This window comes from Poecilia mexicana, unplaced genomic scaffold (genome assembly GCF_051168715.1).
Source record: "Poecilia mexicana isolate PSO_F unplaced genomic scaffold, ASM5116871v1 scaffold_2, whole genome shotgun sequence".
Taxonomy (NCBI): Eukaryota; Metazoa; Chordata; class Actinopteri; order Cyprinodontiformes; family Poeciliidae; genus Poecilia; species Poecilia mexicana.
Genome location: NW_028263371.1, coordinates 35,060,641 through 35,079,558, shown reverse-complemented (window position 1 = coordinate 35,079,558; position 18,918 = coordinate 35,060,641). Strand labels below are relative to the sequence as shown.

The 18,918-nt window shown below is 38.4% G+C and overlaps 1 protein-coding gene across 1 annotated transcript in view; it reads left to right on the top strand.

The window, feature by feature from the left end:
• Window positions 1-18,352, top strand: part of nlgn4xa (neuroligin 4 X-linked a) — an 83,219-nt gene extending 64,867 nt beyond the window's left edge. The window contains exons 3-5 of the mRNA XM_088015095.1: window positions 1,636-1,821; window positions 5,220-6,009; window positions 16,968-18,352. Of these exons, the coding sequence (XP_087871221.1) occupies window positions 1,636-1,821; window positions 5,220-6,009; window positions 16,968-17,862 (1,871 nt within the window). The 3' untranslated portion in view covers window positions 17,863-18,352. The remainder of the gene's footprint in view (window positions 1-1,635; window positions 1,822-5,219; window positions 6,010-16,967) is intronic.
• The last annotated feature ends 566 nt before the right edge of the window (window positions 18,353-18,918 follow it).

The following is an 18,918-nucleotide window of genomic DNA, read 5'->3' as shown; positions in this document are numbered from 1 at the left end:
CATTGACTCCAAACCTGTAGAGAAGTCTGTTTGGATGTGTAGTTGCAGTCAAAGTGGTGGAGTTATGATGTTTCAGCTGCATTTCCATTGACAATATAATTACGTTAATTTGAAATTTTGAAAATAAATTTGCTTAATGGAAACACACTTATTTCAAAAAAAAGTTTTTCCTCTAGAATGAGGTAGCTTTTTTGGCCATATCTAAATTGGTTTATTTTGCAAAACTGCAATAGAAACACTTTTTTTTCACATCACAAGAGTCACATGATCAACATGCAGATGTTACAACTGGTGCAAACCATGAAGAAGACGACAGGAAGTAGTCAGAGGATCACGGTGTGGCATGTGTTTTTAGTGACCTCACATGAACAAATTTATTCAAGTGGGATTTTTTGTACTTTTATTTTTTATTTAATGGAAATGCCACAATTGCGAAATTGTGTTTTTCAACATTAATGGAATATTGACAAAGTTTTGTGGACATTTGTAATGGAGACGCAGCCAATGACAGAATTCTGCCTTAACATCAGAATTTTTGATTTATAACTTTCAGCCATTGTTTACATCTGTTGTTTGTCTAACTTCTGCTGGTGCAAAATTATGACACATCTCACATAAATGACATAAAATGCGGCATAAATCGTTTCCGACTTAGTAGCACATGTCAAAGTAGCACAATCTGGATTTTGGGTGGTTGAAAAGTAATCTTTATTGGGTCATTCAGACTGCCATGAAAAAGTCAGAAATAAGTTGCAATTGAGCCAAAAAAGTGGACTTGAGTCACGTTTACCTGTTTTGTGAAAGTCCCCATAATAAAGGACACGACTGAGACAAACACAGAGAGGAGCAGCATGACGTAGGCTGCAGGATCTCATGATGCCCTGATCTGTCTAAAGAAGAGAAACAAATTCACTCACATCTCTCAGTTAAATTGAAAGAGACAATTTTTTTTCCAGACCTACTTTATAAAAAAGTTTTTGAACAATTTGTCAATGTTCATAAAATTAAAGGAAATCATATTTATTTTTAATTAAAGCTTTGCTTTTTTTCAAACAAAAATCATGCTTGTTCAGAATTTCTTTTAACTGCACTGCTATGAACTCTAGTAATGTACATCTTTACTGAAACCCTGAGTAGAAAACCCCTTTGACTTCCATCTAAATACAATTAAACTGGGGTTGGAAAGTAGAAAGTGTCAAGGTTTTCACTTAAATGTGTTTAACGATGACTACAGGTAGCTGAAAAGTGAGAAGAGAAATTCTGCATGTGAAGAATCTTTCTCAGTGTACAAAGAGCAACTTGAAAATCTGTGGAAATGACCTGGTAAGCCTTCGCAGATCAATGGGCAGACACAATGGTTCTCTGAGGCGATTACTGATGTCTTTCCTTCCACGCATTGTGAGAACACACTGCTAAGCTCCAAGTCCTCACATCTATTTGATTAGTAGCATCTGCTTAAAGACACAGTAACAGCAAAGGTTTAAATAAGTTTCCATATTGTTAGATTAGAAGTCATGAACACCTTTTTCTCATGAATGAACACAAATAGCAAGTCATTGTTGCAGGTACCACAAACACTTATGATTGTTGAAATAAATAAAAGCTATATCTTTTTCTCCATTTTTATCGCTGCAGGTTTTCTTAGCACGGGTGACCAGGCAGCCAAGGGGAACTACGGCCTCCTGGATCAGATTCAGGCTCTCAGGTGGATCAAAGAAAACATCCATGCCTTCAAAGGAGACCCAAAAAGAGTGACCATTTTCGGCTCAGGGGCTGGAGCGTCGTGCGTCAGCCTGCTCTGCCTTTCGCATTACTCAGAAGGTATGAGCTCCTCCACTGAGTCATGAAGAGAAGTTGAATTTCCATCTCAAAGCACAGCAACATTTACTTCTAAAACCAGAGCTGACTTTTGAATCTGCATTTACTTCTGCTCTTACAACTTATTTAAAGTTGTTGAGCAGAAACATCCATGAAAAGCAGAAAAGATTTGCTTGGCGGTGTGGACTTCTGTTTGCCACAGCTGCTGCCTCAGGGCATCAAAGCCTCAGACTTTCTCAAATGATTTTATGCTCCAGACTTTAGAAAATTGCATCATTTTGTTAACCCAGGAATGAAAACAGCTTCATCACATAAACAAAGACGACAGCCACAAAAAAACAACCAAGCATTTGTGGCAACTACTTAGTCAATAGGAGAATTATATTGTATTAATGTGATGATAATATTATTATAATGCCAGGTGCCACCTTTATGGATGCAAAACAGAAAGAGATTTTAAGCTGTTCTTGCATAAACTGAACCAACAGCACTTTTCATCAGCTCTTCATCTAAACAAAATTTCATTTTCTAAATTATTTTTTTATGTGTCTAATCTTCTATAAGAGTAAATGACACAAACTGTAAACTCACACAATTGATATAACTATCAAAAATGTTGTCTTGGGATTCAAAAATCTGCTGCATTTAAAATATTAATAATAATAATAATAATAATAATAATAATAATAATAATAATAATAATAATAATAATAATTAAAACTGTTTATTTTAACAATTTAGACACCAAATATACTTGATATTGTCTTTAAAAGCACAGTGGAAAGAACCTGAGCACTGCAGCAGAACCTAATATCTGCCATTTTCATTGCATCTGCTCTTGAGGGTGCAGCCAATAAGAGACAGGAAAATGAATGGCTCTCCTGGATTGGCCACTTTGCAAACGACAGCTAATAGCTTGTCAAACAGAATTGTGCCTTGGTATTTTCTTTTAAATCTAGAAATACACTATTTAGAAAAAATCTATAAAATGATGGATTTTTAGTTTATAATTTTGAATTAGGTTCTACAGAAACATCTGAAAATCAATGAATCTGACATATTCTTTCTGTTATTATTGTGGCATATAAAGTATACATTTTTTTGGTAATTCTAACTGACCTAAACAGCAGAAGTTTGGTCTGATTTAACGAGGGGCGTTGAGGAAAAAAAAGTACTTTTTTGGTGTATGTAATTTTTTTTGGTTTCAGCTGCACATGTATCAGTTTGACAGCAGTATACCCAGATAGGACACTATAAATGAAAACTTTGTAATGTCAAGAATGGTAGAAGAAGAATAACAATGTCTTACAGAAATCTCTCATTATTTTTGATATAAGTATATTCAAACGATGTTGGTAAAAACATGAAGATTAGTTTCATTCAGTGTCAGACATGAGAAAAATCTTTGAATTTTTGGTACAGTATATATTGGTTCAGCTGTATATTCATGTTTTATTCATAAATATTTCTTCTGTTTTGACTTTAAAACCTTGTTTTACTAAAAGATATCTCCACCTAAATGTTAACAACACAGGCTTTGGGGAAAAAACTCCCTTTTGTACAAGTTTAAAAATTGAAATAACAGGTAAAAGTGTCTTGGCTTCATTTGAAAGGTAATCCAAAAAGGCAAGAGCTTGTTAAAGAAGATCAAAGAGAACAATAGGTTCTGTTGTTGCAGTGTGCAGATCTGTTTCATTTTTCTGTGTTGTGTAGTTGCTGCAGCAGGAATGGCTTACTTTACATTTAGGTAAAAGTCTGGATGTTTCTGAAGGGGCAGCACTCAGGGCTGTGGTCGTAAACAAACGCCCATGCCTTGCCAAGAATCCTTTATTTTCTGTGCAATACATCACCGAGAAATGTAATGTGGCTTGTTGCATTCGCCATGCTGTAAATCTGCCATGAAAACAGCAGCATCATCAGCCTTGTGGATCAACATGCCAGGCTCATAAAACCTCACCGTCACTCGAAGTGAATATCTGAGTCGAGGTTGAGCCGAAGCTCGCCATCAGCTTGAGAACGGTGGCAGTAAAATCTCGCACAGAACTAAACAGGGCTTCTGGGAAATGTCGGCTCTGAGCTCAAAACATACTTTCCACATCGGCCTGGTTGAGTCACTACTCTGCGTATGCATGAGTATAAATAGAACCGTCTAAAACCAAAATTTTGGGGAAAATGTATTGTGACCTATTTGCTGATTGGAAGCTGGAAATGTTGTGCTAAGTACCGCCTGAGAAACCTGTTGTAATATTCATGCAAGTATTTAAAGACTTGAATGACTGTTCATGGTTTAACACAAACAGTTATTTTGATGTCAGCTGACCCTAACCTTACACTTTGACAAAGCATTTCAAAATCCTCATTTTGTTCTTTTGAGGTTTTCAAATGTAGGCAATAATATTGTCCATGTAAAAATAATCCGAGAACAGATGAAAGGGAAACACCTTATCCACTTTTCAAACCATTTTGAGGGCAGATCAAGATCCTTACATCTCCCTGTGTTTTGTTGAGGCTGGTAGAAGTCAACCTGCTTTTCCCAGCCAACTTCTGTTGGGGTAAATGTTCAAGGAATGATGTAGAAATGACAAGTAATTTTATCCAACTCAAAGGTAGCCCTCATCTATCACAGACAAAACATTTAGAACCATCTAGATCCTGTTGCACTTGGAGTCAGAATTAATTACTCCAACAAAAGAAAGAGAAACAAGGGCAGAACCACTGCTGAGCAAAAAATAATGCAAAGGTCCATCTTAAATGTATCAAAAAACATCTTGATGATCCACAAGACTACTGGGGAAATCATAGTGTGCATCCTGCTCTGTGAAAAGCATTTCAGAGAAAGATAATCATACCTATAGTCATGGTGGTGACAGTGATGATCTGGGGCTGTTTTGCTGCCCTAAAAGTCCAGGCATCAGTTTGTGATTTTGAACTCCAGGACACTTGAGTTGTTCAGGAGAACAATGATCCAAAGCACACCAGGACGTTCATGTCCAAATGACTCATAAAACCAAAAAACCAAAGTGAAGGTTCAGGGACGTCCTGAATGTCAATCTAAGAGTGTAAATGTTAAAAAAAAAAAAAGTTTGTTTTTAACATTTTAATTTGGCTGAATTAAAAAAAGAAAAACTACAAAACACAGTAGGCCAAAGTTCCTCTACAATGATGTTAAAGAGTCATTACTTTCTCACATATGGCCAGATTTGGAAGAAAGAAACAAAAACAGAATGTAGAAGGGGGCAAACACTTTATCACCACACTGTGAATTCCAATTAAATCGGAATTTCTAATTATTCTTAATGTTTAATTTTTACACATTCTCATCTTTTTGGTTAATGTGTGTAGTCAATAAAAGAGAAGTGGCGTTCTTTGAAGTGTTTAACTAATACCAGTGTGAATCTCAGATCTGTTCCAGAAAGCCATCATCCAGAGTGGGACAGCGCTGTCCAGCTGGGCTGTCAATTACCAGCCTGCAAAGTACACCCGATCCCTCGCTGAGAAGGTGGGCTGCAACATGCTGGACACCATCGACCTGGTGGAATGCCTGCAAAAGAAAAACTACAAGGAGCTGATCGAGCAGTACGTCACGCCTGCAAAGTATCACATTGCTTTTGGGCCTGTCATTGACGGCGACGTAATCCCTGACGACCCTCAGATTCTCATGGAACAAGGGGAGTTTCTGAACTATGACATCATGCTGGGCGTCAACCAGGGCGAGGGGTTCAAATTTGTAGACGGCATTGTGGACAGTGAGGATGGAGTGTCTGCCAATGACTTTGACTTTGCAGTGTCAGACTTTGTGGATCATCTCTATGGATACCCAGAGGGAAAGGACACTCTGCGGGAAACCATCAAGTTCATGTACACCGACTGGGCAGACAAGGAAAATCCAGAAACCCGTCGCAAGACCCTTGTGGCGCTCTTCACCGACCACCAGTGGGTGGCGCCAGCTGTGGCCACAGCTGACCTTCACGCCCAGTACGGCTCCCCCACCTACTTTTATGCTTTTTACCACCACTGTCAAAGTGACATGAAGCCCAGCTGGGCCGATTCGGCCCACGGTGACGAGGTACCTTATGTGTTTGGGATCCCTATGATCGGCCCCACAGATCTTTTTAACTGCAATTTCTCAAAGAACGATGTGATGCTTAGTGCAGTCGTCATGACCTACTGGACTAATTTTGCAAAAACAGGGTAAGGTTCAAGTTTTTCTAAAACATTTTCTTTCTTATCTTTGTCTTTTCTCACTGTGATTTACTACAGATGGCTATTAAACAGCCTTATTTTCACTTCAATTAATGTTAGTTATTTGTAAATGACACCCAGAGATGTGGTGACCTACGTAATATTCACCTTGTTTTATATCACGTTCTCACATATATTTACTAGAGTGACATATGGAATAAGTATTGAAAAAGTTGTCTTGAACTTATTTAATATTTATTAGAAAATATTTTGTTGGTAATGACAGCATCAAAATGTCTCCTATATCAAGAAACTACAGCAGATTTCGACTCATTTTTCCACACAAACTGGTTCTGGAGGCCACTTCAGGTTTTCACAGGTATTTTATTTGATTCAGAGCAGCATTTTATTATAAAGGCTATACTTTCTTCCAACACACATAGTGTGTTGTATAGATGTCTTGCTAAAATATCCACTTGTATTTCATCTGCAGATTCTTATCAAGCATGTTCAAGTACATTTTCCCATTCATCCTTCATTCAGTGACATCCATCATGGTAGGCGACTGAAAAAAGTCGCCTACCATGATGAATAAAATAATGACTTGTGAAATATTTTTATATAGGCTCATGTAAATATAAATTAAAAATACAAACAAATAAATAGATGAACATGAATAAATACAGATATTGTTCAGTTAATATTTATAAAAATGCATGATTAAGTGTGAAAATCAAGAATTACAATAATTTAGTGTCAGTAGCTACACTGCCATCTGGCCATTGGTCAAAATTCTCTCTGATAAACTGCAAAACACCTAAAAGCTTCATCCTAGCCTCTTGACCTCATTTAAGATGCTAAACACTATGACAGGATAATTAGGAAAAGACTGAACAAGCATGACTTTTTTAAAACAACTTAAAGGGGAAAGCGTCTTCTTGCTAGAAAGAACATGGCAGTATGACAAAGGTTTACAAAGCTGCATCTTGAAAAAAGACAAAACTTCTGGAACTTGTGAACAGATGAAACTAAAGTAGAGATGTTTGACCCCATACGTTCACGCCAACCGGCCGGCACAGTGGAGAAGTCCTCTGGATGATTTGACCTTGATTTGAATCCACAAGATCTGGATTTGATTAGAGTCGATGAGTGGACCAAGAAGTCCTCTGTGTCCTACAATATTATAGACAAATTGCAACTTGATGTGATGCATGAAAGATCCTGCCCCCATCTCCCTGCTGGAGGGCAACAAACTACTTGCTAACGATGACTACCATTGGTTTTAGCTGTCAAGTTGTCAACATAACACTGTAAATCTTAAATGCACGTTTGATATGTGAAAGAAAAAGGGACACTTTGTTATTAATAGCCAACAATACCACAACAATAATAAGGCCCAAGAGTATCACCAGATCAGGGAAAAGTTTGAATTAAAAGTAGGTGAGCTATGCTAGCTTGACTTTGACAACCTTAACACCTAAATCTGTAACGACTGAATGTTCTGTTCTTTGTGTGAGAAATGTTTGCTTGGTTTTTGGTGTTGAATCCTGATACACTGCTGGAGCTGTTGTCAGTCAGTCACTACGGCAACGGCTCTGTGTGAAGCATAGCTGACAGAGAGCAAGAAAAAGAATACTGGTGGTTTGGAGCTGTTTTTCAGCATTTTTCTGCTGCATTTTTCCATTTGCAGTGAACTAAATTAATAATACCTACATCTCCGGGTTTCATTTTGTTAACTGAACTTTTCTTCCGTGGCAGAAAAAATGGATAGCAAGTAAAATAATAGTCTTTTTGCCCTCAAGCGTCCTACACATGGGCAAAATCTCTGGATGTAAACATTAACATGCAATGTGCTGAGTCGGCTGTGAGGCCATATATCTCTCTTGATCTATGCAAGGAATGTAATATGATAAAGCGATACAGAAAGCAGTTACTATAAGTTGCTAAAGATGGCTCTACAAGCTGTTGAATCATTAAGTGAACTATTTTTTTTTTCCAAGCATGGTTTGGGGTTAGATTTAAATCACTGTAAAAGCTGATTTTATTTATTTGTTTATTTTACTGGTTCACAAAGGTTCTTGTACAACTTGTACAAGGGTTACACCCACTTAAAGTTTTTTGTGTGAGACTTTTTCAACACACTATGCACACAAGACATTCTGAAGTCTTAGTACAAGATAATCAGCATTTCCCATTGCACTCTCATAACCAGAGATGTGTATAAAGCTCTAGATGCCTCTTGATGAATCAAATTACCAGCTAAATGTTTTCTAAAATAACATTTAACATTAATGCTCCAAACCTGGATTCAGGGACAGGGTATCAACAAATATTGTTGCTATGATTAGCTATTTAATGATTAGTCGGTGAGTCACAGAGATCAAGTGGGGGTTAATAAAACACATTAAATCCTGCCCTGGTGCTGCTGCAGTGCTGGATTTGATGAAAGGATTTGCTTGCTATTTATATTTGGATCACGATTCTTTGCTTCACACACACCTTGAGATTAGGCATCAGGTTGTTTGCGGCCCAGTCACACTGAAAATTCACTTTCAGGCGAATAAATAAAGTCTTGATCAGCATGATAGTCTGCAGCATTTCACCGCTTGCTGTTTGGCTCCAATTCAATTGATGCCTGATCAGCGGGGGGATTGGTCTCCTCACACACATTTTGGGTAGGCTCTTTTCTCTTGCTGCTTTTTTTATGCACTTCCAAGACGGCGTTTACTGAAAGCAAATTTATCACTTGGAGAGTTGCTGTTTCTCAGCAAGTCTCCCCACCTCACTGCAAAGTCTCCAGTTGTGATCATGCCAGATTGCATTTCGCTACAAAAAACTGTCAGTTCTGATTTGGTAGAAAATGGTAGATGTAATTAGAAATATAGAAGAACTGGAGGTGATCAATATTTGATCTTCTATTGAATATTGTCACCTTCCTTAAACAACACCTCCAGTCATTTTTTTTTTTGCCTTAATCATTTTTTGGCCAAAAATGACCTAGGAAGGTGACGATATGTAAATGTGTTCACTTTGGAAAAAAAAAATAAATAAATACAGTTTATGTTTTTCTTGATTGCTTGATTTTAATAGTAAAAGAAAAAAAAACTTACAAAAATGCTAGAAAATCACATTGTATACAAAGTTAAACCAGATATCTTGTCTTGTCAGATTAACACTCTCTGTGACAATGAATTAAACTGATCTGTTCATGTTTCAGATCAGTCAGGACTGACAATTTATTTTTACTGGAAGGGGGTTAGATTTAAATCATTGTATTAGCTGATTTTAAATGATTTAAATCTAACCCATTCTGAAACACAATGTGTTTCAAATGAAGCATGATGAAGTTAACAAACTCTGGATCACATCAACAGCTGAAACTATAAGTTAAGGCAGGGGTGTCAAACGCAATTTCACAGAGGGCCACTTCAGCATATTGGCCACCCTCAAAGGGCCACATTGACGGTACAAATCAGGAGTGCCCAGCTGCAGTCCTTCAGACTGCAACTTTTAGATGCATCCCTGCTAAAACACACCCCAGGCAAAAGGTTGACTTCCCTCATTAGCAGCAACTCAGTTCTGTAGAGCCTTATAATGAGTAAATGATCCAGGTGTGTTAGAGAAGGAACGCATCTTGCAGATGGTAGCTCTGGAAAACTAGACTTGGGCACCCCTAGCATAAAATGTATGAAAATACAATGTTAAAAATAAATTGAACAACACCTCATATTGTTAAACAACTCTTTGGAGGTTCTGGTTAGGAAGCACATTCAAAACCTTTGTTTGAAATGGCGCGTTAAATTCAAGTCTCCATTACAGACCAGAGAAAACTAAAGAGAATGCAACTTTGTGTTAATCCATCTGAGGAGCCGGCAGTTTATCTTGAGGAAATAAATGACGATGCAAAAGTTAATTAGATTGTAACATGCGCAGTGCGCTGCTCAACCACTGCGGAGGCAGTTACGCTATGCCACTGCGAAGAATTAAAAACCGCTGGGAGAAACTCATCCAGCGGATTTAACAAATGGAGCCTTCTGGGTTCACGTTACCCAGGAGAGCGGCGCTCTGGAGGAGCTGCAGACGTGACATCTGTCCGTTTCGGAGAAGCGGGAAAAAAAAAAAAAAAATCCTTAAAGCGCACACCGGACCCCGCAGGGTAAAACACTCAGAGTTCAGTTGATCTGTTTGGATCAGACAGATCCAACTGACTGATGAATTAGCGCAGATTTTTCTGCAGATTTGAACTAGGAGGAAGTGCGTTCAGACCCCAGCGGGTGAAGTGATGCTGATTTAAGTGAAGTCGCTTAATTTAATTTATTAAAAGTTATTGGGGCCTCAGTCAGTGGTTTTTTTGTCACTACGGAGAAAAATGTAGATGCATTTATCTGCTTAATTTGTGATGGGATCAGGATTCACGGTGAATATTCACTAAACCGCATAAAATGCGGCTAAATATCCGATGTTAATATGATTGTAATTTCACGGATAAAAATAGTACAGGGCCAATTTTTTTTTTTTTTTTTTTAATGTTGTCGGTCAAGATAACGGATAACAAAAAAAGTCTAGCGCGACCTGCCGCCCTGACACCAACTCACACATCTTCATTCACAGTCTTACTTGTAAATCGATTTTTCTTTTCTTGGACGTTTTGATGTTAGCTTGTCGATGTCTCAGTTTTATTCGCTGGTAAAATCAATAAGCAGCTTAAGGTGACTCTGCTGCTCTCTAGTGGCGAGAAGCCGTAATGTTGGCTGGTAACAATCGGAATGCATTATGGGAGATGTAGTTTGTCGTCAATTTGTGCTCAAAACCTATTTTAAGTCAATCATGGACCTATAAAACGCTGGGGGGGCCACATAAAATGACATGGCGGGCCACATGTGGCCCGCGGGCCTTGAGTTTGACACATGTGAGTTGGCAACAAATAAACCACTTTGGCTCCTTGTACAAAATCAAAAGAAGATCTGTCCAAATATCTGAAAAAAGAATTGTGGACTTTTGAGATATCTGAAGGTTCCTCCCTAATCTGTTCAAACTATTTTATGAACAGCATAGCAATGTCCACCATTCATCCTGTTTAAGAGGATTGTTGGCCTAAAATCTGAACCCAGTAACACAAGTTCTGTTCAGAGGACTTGGTGAAAATTACAGCAAACCAAATCATTTGACCCAAGTTGTAAAGTTTAAAGGTTTGACCAAATACTAAGAAATTAGGAGAAAATTTCTGAGTTTAAAATTGAAAATGTATCTTACCCTGCTGTTCTTCAGATAAAAGTACATTTTGTAATTCATAGAAAATTTAGTCTAATACCAAATGAAGAAAAATAAAATGTGTTAGATTTTTTACAGTGTAGGTAAAGATCTTATTTCTACTGTAAATCTTCACTTGATTTTTACCCCATTGAGTGAAAGTGACATTTAATCCCCTTATGTTCCAGCTTGGATTCTGGCACTTTATCTTAGTCTCCATATGGCACCAACACTTCAGTCAATCAGAAATGTTTGAGCCCAGCATGTTGTGTGTGTGAAACACACCATTTATCCATTTTTTTATACCCACTTTGTCCTTGCAGTGGCACAGATACACTGTCTCTAGTGATGGGTGGGAGACCTACTGACAGGTCACCAGTTCATCTCCAGGGCAACACAGAACCCAACAAGACATACAACTGAGCATACATGCACATTTTGACCATCTACTTACCCATGTGTGTTTTGAACTGTGTGAAGAAGACACTTTACCCAGAGAGGACCGACACATACAGAGGACACAGACTCCACCCTGAAGTCTTTAGCAAAGATTTGAACCCAAATATCTTTAACTCCAATTGATTTTCATTTGAACCTGAAAATGTCAAACCAAAGAACTAATAAAGGAAAGAAACATAAGAGATAAAATTATCATTAATCACCATCTTTCTGGAGTCCAGTCTGAGATTTTACCTTATGAAGTGATGCTGATGATAAAAAGGTGAGGGACCAACATACAACTACAGATGAGCTTTTTAATGATCTGAATCCAAACGGGACTTTCATTAGAAAGACACACTACCCAATAACAGGCAGACCCCTTGTAGCTGCACACAAGGAGCTTCAGTTTTCTATGGAACCACTACATGACTTAAAGGAGGCTTTGGAGAAAGGGCAGTGGTCAGATAAAAAACTCAAAGACATTTGGTAGAAGAGAACTTCTTGAACACTACCCTGCAAAGGTTTACATCGACTCCACCAAACTTGGAAACAACTTGGTGGGAACCTATCATAAACTCTTGGAGTAGAACATTCCTCCTAGGAAAGTAAACATAGACTGTGTTCCCATTCAGGAGGATAACAGGAGGCAAATCGGTCAGATGACTTATAAATACATTTTCAGTCTCAAGTTACATTTTATTGATTAGAAACATGTCCCCTTGCAGTGCAACAATGTAAATATTGTTCATAGACATCTAAAATCCAGCACTGAATTCATTCCAGCTCATCCAAGTCCATTAAAGCATCTGTTGCAACACTCTGGTGAAGTTTATTTCACTTTTAATTTACTGGCCAGAAGAAATGGAGGGAGTGTTTGGTAAAATTAATCATGGGGGAGAAAAAAGAAATCTCAATTATTACAAAAATCTGGATGTAAATAATTGAGGTAAGATAATTGGCGGTTCTATCGGAGAGGAAGGTTTAAAGCAGGGGTCCCCAAACTACGGCCCGCGGGCCGGATCCGGCCCGCCACGTCATTTGGTCCGGCCCCCTGAACAATGCCGGATCCGGCCCGCCTCCTCATACCAGAGAGCATTCAGTGTTTTTTTTTCATATATTGTATTTTCCGGTTTATATGTGGATTTTTCTTCAACCACCAGGGGGGCTCTTGAGCAGAAGTGAAACTAACTTTCCCTCAATGGAATTTATACTAGTCAGTCCCAGTCACCGTGTCACTCACGGTTTTTTCCATTTGCATTCTGGGTAAAAATCTATCTAAAAGGGCGAATGTGTCGTCGCGCTCCCCCCCCCGCTCGACAGTTTCAAAGACAGAACAGCCTCCTCCTCCTCCTCCTCCCTCCCCCCTCCCCCCCGTCGACAAGAATTTTCTAAGGTTTCTTTCTACAAAACCTGAGACCGGCCCCCGACTAGAGAAAGGAACAGCTATGTGGCCCTCGCAGGAAAAAGTTTGGGGACCCCTGGTTTAAAGTGTTCTGTTTAATCTATCTCTAATGCATTCAGTGGGAGGGGTGATGTCTGTTCTAACATATGTTTGTACAGCAATGACAGGCCTTGAGGGAACTCTTACCACATGCCAGCAATCGTTTTTGTGTGGCTCCATATGCAGCTACCAGCTGGAGGCCGAACCTTACTGGATGACTGTTTTGACCCTTCCTAAGGAGGCAGTTTAATCAGGCAGAGGTGCTGCTTCTATCAGCTACCAGTGATACTGTTGGAACCAAACAATTGCGTACTTAAGTTATAAAAAAATTATATTAATTTTATTTGATGTTAAATCTAACTAAAGCTTTCCTTTTTTCCTCAGTTAACTGAATTATTTTGACCTAAGTATGAGAATAATAATAACACTTTTTAGAAATGTTTGTATATAATCAAATTAGCCACGACTTGGGTCAAATATTTTAGGTAAAACATGAATATTGTGTTTCCATTGTACATACTATACCCCAATATTATGATTGATGTAGGATGCTAACAGGCACACTCTCTAAAGTGTAGGAGGATTTATCCAGCTAGAGAAAAGTGATACTTCTTCATTCATGGTCACCAATCAAATTAGATTTTTCTTGACTCTGGTAAAATTTTAAATGGCTACCATTCAAATCCTGTGAAGAAGCAAATGTAGAAACAGAAAAATAATAAGCATGTAAATGATTTTTAGAAGTAGGAATGTTCAGGGTCTTCAACACAAAGCAAACAAACTCTTATGAAATAGTGAAGAGTCTTATAAAGAGGCTCCAGTGGGCTGCATGATTGTAGCCACCGACTGGAAATCTGCTCTAGTGTTTGCAGATATAAATTGACTTTCATTCCTTCAGTGTAAAAAATGCAGTAGACCATCTAAAATTTGTAATTACTCAGTTTCAGAAGTCTTTGCTCAGCTTTGTCTCCCAAAAGGCCTCAATTACTTGGACACACTTTTCTTCAGTTGCTTGTTAGGACCCTCAATAAACTGACACCAACATCCTAATGGGCTGCAGAGTTCAGCAGTGATGACTCTGCAGGAGATTTAGCACAGATTCCTGGGCAAAATTCCTCTGACTGAGTGAAGGGCACAGTAGTGTTCTGGTCCAGTTTATTATCCTAGAAAATACTCTGCTTCTGGCTCAGTGTGTTCTGAAAAATGGATCAAGTGTTTGCCAAAACAGAATCCATCTGAAACATGGGAAGCTTTCAGGGATGCTTGAGCCGAGCAGCTTTGTTCTTGGTTCCAATGAGGAAGCTGTGACTGCCAAAGGTAGTGAGGGAGGCATTAAAGGCAGAAAACTGTTATTTTTTTGTTGTTTTTTTTGAACGGTAAAACAAATAGAAAAGGAAAACAGGCAAGTTAACATTTTTGGGAAATGATTTATGCTCCACTAACTTTTTAGCATTTTCAAATATTATAATTCATAAATTTAGATTTTGTGGTGAATTTTATGCAACTAATGGATTTTATGATTGCAAGGGAGAAGAACAAAAGTTCCAGTAAAAGTTCCAACCATGACCCAATCAATCAATGTGTGTTATTGGCAAGAAAGGATTAGTATGACCCTCTATCCAAATGTAGTTAGGGTGTGTTTTTTTGTTTTTTGGCTTTAATCTTACCAACCAGCTCGTCACACAGATTGTCATCACTGCATGATTTCAACCACACCTGCTGTGCAGGCCCTTTCAGAAAACACAGTGAGGGAACATAAGTATTTGACACACTGTGGATTTTTATTTCATTTTATTTTTTACATTTTCTTACAAACGATGGAGGTCTAGAATTGTCATTGTTGATACACATCAACCCTGAGAGACATCACCTAAAAAATTCACAGAAATACATTGTCCTATCAAAATAAAAATAATAATAAAAAAAACGTATAATTATTAATTTGCATTTTAATGCATAAAGTAAACATTTGATACAATAGGAAAGTAGAACTTTTCTATTGTATATTTACCTATTCACAGGTGAATATACTCACAGATAGGTAATGGATGTAGATCTGCATGAATAGGTGATTCCTGAGCAGAATCAACATCGACAGACAGCAATGCACCAAAAAATATCTGACTCTCTTTCAAAAACAGATTTCGGTAAAATAACAATAAAATCATTCTGATTCTAATAAAGTACTTAAAAATATTTTATTTAAAAGCAGAGCCTGAATTTTTCAACAAAAGGTTGTTACCTGATTGATCAGAGAGGTGAAAACATGAGCAAAACTGCTGCCAATGGGATCTATGAGACCTTCCTTTAAGCAGTGGATTTCTGGTTTTGACCCTTGTGTGAAGATTTCTCTTCAGTCACTCATGATGTTTTTTGTCATGACTTTTATTTTTATTTAATTTTATTTATGTCTTTTTATTTGGACCAAGATTATCTAAAGGACAATGAACAGGCCACTTCTCCTTTGGGTTTCCCATCTTTTGCCAAATGACTGCTGGCATCGACCTCAAACAGAGCAAAGCTGAGAGAACACAGGAGACTGCAGTATTACTGCTTAGTGATGAAATATGTCTATAACATTTAAATTAATTTGCAAATAAATACCTTTTGCTTTATGCGTCACTAGAGCAGTGAAAGGTCAATCTTAGGATTAAAAATCCATGAAAAAACAACAAAGTATTGCTAACATATAGGAAGAAAACCTCATGATAAGAACAAAAGAACTAAAAAAGTCATATGATTTTGGTAATAAAATGTGCTCAAAATAAACCAGCAGGGCCCACATATGAGTTGGGACCAGTAAGAGGGAATGACAAGATTCCATTCCTCAGTCTTACCCAGTGGCTGCTTTAGATCAGTTCCAACCACCTTCAATCATTTGATTCATGCACAGAAAATGGATACAAGGAAAGGACATATCACATATGTATGTAAAGGCAAATCACCAAATATGACAACCAACTCATAAAATCTTTTTTGTTATGTATGCATGGTCAACAACACCTCTCACTGAAAACAATCTAAGAAGAACATGTTTCAAGTGTTGTCTAACTTTCTCTTCCTTCAGAACTAGCACAAAATTCAGAACCTGCCAACCATAAGGCATCATTAAATATGAAGGTGGTGACAGAGCATTCATTTAATCCTGGAGTCACTTGGAAATGCATTACTTTTGAAGAGATGTGGTAATAACTCAGCTGGACGTGACATCCATCAGTCCTCAGTGAAACAACAGATACGTACTTGCTTTGGTTTGGTTTAGATTCTAAACACTGATACTGTTTAGATACTGATACTGTATTCACACCCAACCAGGAAAAGATCTAAGACATTGAGAATACCTGTCATTGAGTATCGGTAGTCGATATCACTGATATAAACGTCTCCATCGTAGCTCTGGCTGTATTTTTAGGGTGGTTGTCCTGTTGGAAGGTGAACCTTCCCCCAAGTCTCAAGTACTCAGCAAACAGCTTTTCTTCCTGGATCGTCCTGGATTTAACTCCATCCACCTTCCTGTAAACTCTTACCAGCCTCTTAGTCCCTGCTGATATAAGCATTCCCACAGCATGAGGCTGATGCAACCATGTTTCACAGTGCAGTTGGTTTGTTCAGGATGGTGTAAGAAACCTTTAAAAATTCAATCCCTACCCATTACCTTGTGTTTGTCTTTCACTTAAATTATCATCAAAACACAATGAATTTTGTTGTGAGTATATGAAAAACTGCAACAGAGCAACTGTCTGTTGCCATCTGATTGATAGGAAAAGACTTTACTGAAAGGGTTCTGAATTAAAACCTTTACTAAGAATACTGTTTTTGTTTTTCTCTCTTTCAGGGATCCAAATCAGCCAGTTCCACAAGACACAAAATTCATCCACACAAAGCCTAACCGGTTTGAAGAAGTAGCCTGGACTAAGTACAACCCCAAAGACCAGCTCTACCTTCACATTGGCCTAAAGCCAAGAGTTCGGGATCACTACCGGGCTACAAAGGTTGCGTTCTGGCTGGAACTTGTTCCACATCTGCACAATATAAATGAGTTTTTCCAGTATGTGTCCACCACCACCAAGATACCGCCGCAGGACACCACCCCGTACCCTTACACCAAACGCTTTCCAGGGAAAAACAACTGGCCATCCACCACACGCCACCCAGGAGTCCCTTCTGCCAACACCAAGCAAACCACAGACCAGCGCAAGAGTGGAGACCTGACTGAGGAATCAACCGTCATGATTGAGACCAAGAGAGACTACTCCACTGAGCTCAGTGTCACCATCGCCGTAGGGGCGTCGCTGCTTTTTCTGAACATCCTCGCCTTCGCGGCACTCTACTACAAGAAAGACAAGCGGCGACACGAGTCCAACCGCCGAGTTCCAACCCCGCAGCGTAACTCCGCCCCGGCGAACACTTCTACTACAGCCAACGATGTGGCGCACATGCAGAGCGAGGAGCTGATGTCTTTACAGATGAAGCAGCAGCAGCTTGAGCACGAACATCACCACGAGTGTGAGTCCCTGCAGAGCCACGACACGCTGCGGCTCACCTGTCCCCCTGACTACACCCTCACGCTACGCCGGTCGCCTGACGACATCCCACTGATGACGCCCAGCACTATCACAATGATCCCCAACTCGCTGGCTGGCATGCAGCCTCTGCACAACTTCAACACGTTTGGGGGGAGCCAGAACAGTACCAATTTGCCCCACGGCCACTCGACAACACGGGTATAGCTGAACTGGGCCGGGACCAATCCAGATTCCAACACAAAGCAAATATGTGAAATTGACTGAAAAGCACAGACTCCGAGTCTAAGCAGATGATATTTTGTTATCACGCCTTCTTGAAAAGTATTAAATGGGTGCATTGCTCATAAACTTCTCCAGAAATTCAGAATGAATGTTACATTAGTAACTCTTTTTGAAGCAAAGCTTCATAGAAGGTTTTACTTAAAAGAAAGCAACCAGAACTGACTGTTAATATCCTTATAAGGGGGCAAAAAAGCCTTTATGGAGGTTTTGAGCCAGAAATACACAAGACAACAAGAAAGCAACAAAGAAGCTTCATCTTTTCAGAATCTTTCCTGCATCGGACACCTGACCTGGGCACACAATTCTACACCCCAGTCTGATATGTATTTATAAAAACTTTGCAAAAATAAAAAATAAATTAAAAAAAGAAGAAGAAAACTAAAAGGGAATATAATTATGCGTGCAAATAAAAGACGTTTTTAAAAAGATTTTAAAAAATACAAAGAGCTATTTCTATATTTGATTTGTTTTAAATTTTTTTTTTTTTTTTTTTTTTTGCTGGGATGGTTAATTTTTTTTTTGTTTGTTTTGTTTTGGCTTGTGCTTTCAGTTTTGTGTGTGTAAATATATCCCAAAAAATAATCTTTTTTTTCTGGCTACAGCTTGTGTTTCATTAGTTTTGTCAGAATGACCAAAATGCGAACACAATCCCATCAGAGGAGATTTCTTCGGTTCATCATATGCAGTACTGTCTTGTGTGTTGGTTGGTGTTCACTTTTTAAGACACTCAAGGCCCGGAAAGGAGATTAACTCAGTATTTTCAGTCTGACTGGATCTCATCTTGTTCTGCTTCTATTGCTTTTCTTTGTGGATTTTTTTTTTCCTGCTTATTTTTGTCTTGCAATCTCAGCTCTGCCTGAGCTTACAATGTGACCAGCAATGTATTCTTTAGGAATTAAAAAAGGCAGTGAATTTTTGTAATAATATTAGTTGGGTATGTTTGTAAAGACATCTATGTTAGATATTTCCAATTGTCAT